General features: G+C 53.3%; 1 protein-coding gene across 1 annotated transcript; it reads right to left on the bottom strand.

The window, feature by feature from the left end:
- Positions 1–430: 430 nt before the first annotated feature.
- KRT38 (keratin 38) lies at positions 431–4215 on the bottom strand. Its single transcript, XM_008071959.1, has 7 exons — positions 3686–4215; positions 3442–3524; positions 2496–2652; positions 2027–2188; positions 1819–1944; positions 1098–1318; positions 431–545 (listed from the first exon to the last, which is right to left on the bottom strand). Exons 1-7 carry the CDS (start codon positions 4175–4177, stop codon positions 431–433), a joined length of 1356 nt encoding a protein of 451 aa, XP_008070150.1. The 5' UTR covers positions 4178–4215.
- Positions 4216–4670: the final 455 nt, after the last annotated feature.

Here is a 4670-nt window from a genome sequence, read left to right as displayed (position 1 = left end):
TGCTAGGAACAACCCAATGAAAGTGGAGGATTCCAGACAGTGATGTTTCTTCTTTATGTCCCTCGACACAGACTATGAAAATCTAAAGTTAAAATTGGTGTCCTAGAAGTACAAATGCAACTCTAAGCCATGCCCGACTCCCACCCCAAAATGCTTCTTCAATCTAAATCTCACTCTTCAATCTCTCTAATGTAAAATATTTCGAGCCCTCATGGGGAGGTGGAGTCCAGTCAACTCATCTGGAAAAACCAGGAGCTGGGAGGGAAGGATTCCCATCAAGATTCCGCCATTCCCAGTGACTCCAGCCTTTGGACAGGCCTTAGCATACAGAAAGGCAGTCATAGTTAGAAGCCAGGTTTTCTAAATGTATTACAGGCATTTCTCTTTGGACACCCCCAACTTTCATCAGCCCCTGCGGGTCCACAGATGTTCAGAATCGGACCCCGGTGCTGACACCACAGGCTGACCCAGGCCCACAAGTAGTGCGGGGGACACAGGAGGGAGCCCCACAGGAGGGTGGGGTGGAGCACGGATTGCAGGGGAGTCTGTGGAGAGAGAACAAGGAGAGATAAGTTAGGGGTGGGGAAATGAATGGGGTCTCGGGGATATTTGGGGTGTGAGGAAGGGATTCCCACTCCAAAACAACAGAACATGGACCCAGCGGAAGTCATAGCCATGAGTCCTAGATGCACCACTAGGGTTGGACTAAGTGGTCTCTAAAATGCTGCCATCATTAACGTGTTCTAGATGAGAGTCAAGTTCCCACCCATAGGATAGAAATTACTAGAATTTAAGAAAGGAAAAGCGAGCCCAAAAACCTGCAGAAACCTACAGTCACATCTCCTGTTAAAGGAACAGCCAAATTCTAACTCTCATCAGTCCATGGTTACTCCAAGCAGTCCTAGCAGTGACCTGGTAAATGTCCTCTAAAGGATAGTCATTCCCTTCACTCTATCAAACGCGCAGAGTATACAGGTGGGACAGGGTAACGTCTACACAGAGCCTCGTGCTACCTAGAGACAGGCCTTCCATTGCACTGACGACCTCACAAGAACTGGGTAAATGATTGGGCCAGGGATGACACCAATCCCACATACTTGCAGTCCTCACTCTCCAGAAGGTTTCGGTACGTGGCAATCTCATTCTCCAGCCGGGCCTTGACATCCAGCAGCACCTGATATTCCTGGTTCTGCCGCTCCAGGTCAGCCCGGATCTCAGCCAGCTGCTCCTCCACGTTGCTGATAAGACTCTGCATCTGGGCCAGCTCTTTGCCATAGCGGGCCTCGGCCTCGCACAGGGAGTTCTGCAGACAGTCCTTCTGCGAAGGGAAATGAGGGGGTGAAACACCCAAGGCCTCTGGGAAACAGCTACATGAACTGAAACTTAATGCTGATGACAGTGGCCAGACCTGCTGCAGTATGAAAACCCAGCACAGGGCAGAATCCAGGCACTCAAACCCTAGAACTACGATACATCAAGTTGACTATGAGCAAGTTTTGTCCAAATAGGCACGTACTCCAAAGCCTAGTTAATTGCATATTATCCAGCCCTATATTGCCAACCTAACAAAAAATTTGGAACTCAATCAATTTTTGTGCACTGAAGGCCTATTCTTAAATATATTTTACTAAAAGGAGAAATTGACTTTTTAAGGTATATATTTGGGTTTCACTTGCTCTTGATAATAAAGACAAAAAGACATATTGACAATCAGTGACTTTGCAGGTAGGAGGACATGGTTAACGACACCTCCAAAATAAATTACCACCAGGCCACCACAGTGTTCATAGTGGAGGGACAGGGATGGGGGATACATACCAGGGTATGCTGGGCCTGGCGCTCCACCTCTAGGGCATTCACCGTGCATTTCAGCTCCAGAATCTCGGACTGGCAGCACTGCAGCTCCTCCGAGCAGGACATGGCCTGCAGGCTGATGCCTTCAGACTGGAGCACAGTGGTCACACGGCATGGTCAGCATACTCACCACATGAAAGCGGCATCCCCCTCCACTTGGCAGCCCCCTCACCTGGGCCTGGAACCATTGTTCCACATCCTGGCGGTTGGTCTCCACCATGGCCTCGTACTGGGCCCGCATCTCCCCCAGCACGCGGCTCAGGTCCACGGTGGGCTCCGTGTCCAGCTCGATCCGCAGCTTGTCCCCCAGCTGGCTCCTCAGAATCTTCACTTCCTGAGAGACACAAGGGACACACACCTTGTGTGAGGAAAGGGCCTTTGACCAAGCAGCAGCACCTGGACCCACCCCAGCACACGGGAGGACGGGACCCCACACACAAGCTGGTATGACAATCCTGCCAGGTGCAAGGGGAGGGGCCCATCTGGAGACCCTACTGGCACCCACAGCAAGTCTGCACATTCCACTGGGGCCGCCTGAACCCCAGCCCCACGTCAGCCTCATCTAACACCAGCCAAGAACCTGGGATGGGGCACTTCCTGTGTGCCCAGCACCCTCCCCGTCCCAGTGCCCAGGGCCACACCTGCTCATGGTTGCTCTTAAGGCAGAGCTGCTCCTCCTTCAGGGACTCTTGCTGGGCCTCCAGGTCGGCCTTGGCCAGGCTCATGTCGTCCAGGAGCTTCTGCGTCCCACACATGTCTGCCTCTACCAGCTGGCGTAGTGCGCGCTCACTTTCGTGCCTTCCATCACGGGAGGGGTGGGTCAGTGGGGTGGCCTACGGGAGCCCTCTCGACTGCCCCATCCCACCTCCCTCACCACCTTGGAGTCCCGCTTGCTCACTCTGCTGATCCCTCTGGCCTCAAAGGCAAACTAGACACAGTCCCTCTCCTCAAAGAGCTCAGGGTCTAGAAAAGCATTCTCAGCTGTGTATTGTACAATACACACGTCACCATCGTACAGTGAGGCCACTGAGGTGCAGGAAGATTGGCTAACTTAACTGAGATCATAGGTCTCAGGACCCAGCTCAGCAGCATTCAGGCCACTGCAGGAGCTGCCAGTTAACCAGGACTGGCAGTAGCCAGTGCCTAAATGTGTATGTCCTGTTCCTTATTCCTGCTTTCAGCTGTTTGTGTTACTTTTTTTGAGTCTAGTGGGCACACCTGGTACCTGAGGGCTCCCTAGTTAAATCTGGACAATGACTTCGTGACTGACTCCTCCTGACTCATACTTGAAACTCAATGGCCATCTTGGCTCAATTCGTCCTTGCAATCACCTCATTTTGCTCCAGGTTAATGAAATTGAACTCAGGCTCCCTGATCTTCCATGTTGGGGAAATAAAGATTAGCATACATGCTTGACTTCGTGATGTATTTTCCCTTCCACTTTCTATTAGTTCTGATTATAACAAAAGTTTTAATTTGGGAAATCCATCAAGGAAGGAAAAGGACAGTAATTCACTCTACAAGTATTTGGGCACTGGGACGTAGGGTGGAGGAAGGAGTCACCCTGGGCCTCCTGGCCTCACTCACTTGATCCTGAAGTCATCAGCGGCCAGCTTGGCATTGTCCATTTGCACAATCAGCCTTGCGTTCTCAGCCTTGCTGCACAGGATCTGAAGAGAACCAAGAAGAACGTTCGCACGCAAAGCATCGCGCTCTGGGCCCATCTCAGGAGAATCCAAAAACCCAAAACTCTTTGGGCCTCACGGGGATTTTTCTGGCTCGCTCTCCTGCCTTCTCAGACCCAGCACACCCCAGGCCGCCCCAGCCTCACCTTCTGCTGCAGCTCCTCGATGGTGCGGAAGTAGGATTGATAGTCCGGGCACACACTGGACTCGTGGCATTTGCTCCACTCGCGGAGTTTGGTCTCCAGCTCCGCGTTGTCCCGCTCCAGCTGGCGCACCTTCTCCAGGTAGTTGGCCAGGCGGTCATTCAGGAACCGCATGGTCTCCTTCTCGTGGCCGTTCAGGGTGCCTTCGCCGTAGGTCCCGCAGCTCCCGATGTTAGCGGGAATGTGGCAGGTCCCTGGCAAGGGACAAGCAGTGCGGCAGCTGAAGGGCAGGCAGAGGCTGGGGCGGCCCAGAGGGGTGGAGCCCACGCGGACCCGGTTGGCCTGCGCCACATTGGCCACGAGGCATGGAGAGGCGGCATAGGCCTCTGCGCCGGGATGGCACCCAACCTCCACGGAGCACACGGGAGTGTTTCTCGCTCCGGGAGCCATGGTGCAAACCAGGGGGCAGGATGAGCAGCTGCAGGAGGAAGTCATGCTGTCAGGCTGGGGCTGATGGGAGTCCAAGGCAGCTGGGAAGGATGAGCCACTGAGTCTGAGGCCCTCCTCCCTTCCAGCCCTCTTATACCCCATCGGGGTGGGCGTTGGCTCAGACGCTCTGACCTCCAGCCTTGATGGTCTGCCTGTTGTTGTGCCATCATCCTGTTACTCAGCTACTGAGTTGACCATTAAACGTTTCCCACCTCGTTAAAGGAGTCTCCGGTGCCTCTTTGCTCTTTGATGCCAGGTTGGCTGGTGGAGGGGAAGTCGGAAGTTTTTTATTGTTTTTCAAAAAAAAAAGGTTCTTCTGGCCATCAGACGTGTGTGCCTTGATGGGAGTTGGCTTCTTGATGGAAGTGACCATGCTGGAGGCGTGAACATTCCTGATGGTCAATGGCGTAACGGGAGGAAGCCCTGAAACAACAGTGGTGTTCACTTGGGTTAAGACTCAGCCAGCCCTCCCACCCCAGGGAAGAAATGGATTCTTAGT

Source organism: Carlito syrichta, unplaced genomic scaffold (genome assembly GCF_000164805.1).
Source record: "Carlito syrichta isolate Samal-C Ts95f unplaced genomic scaffold, Tarsius_syrichta-2.0.1 Scaffold314793, whole genome shotgun sequence".
Lineage (NCBI taxonomy): Eukaryota > Metazoa > Chordata > Mammalia > Primates > Tarsiidae > Carlito > Carlito syrichta.
This window is presented reverse-complemented; position numbering and strand designations above follow the sequence as displayed.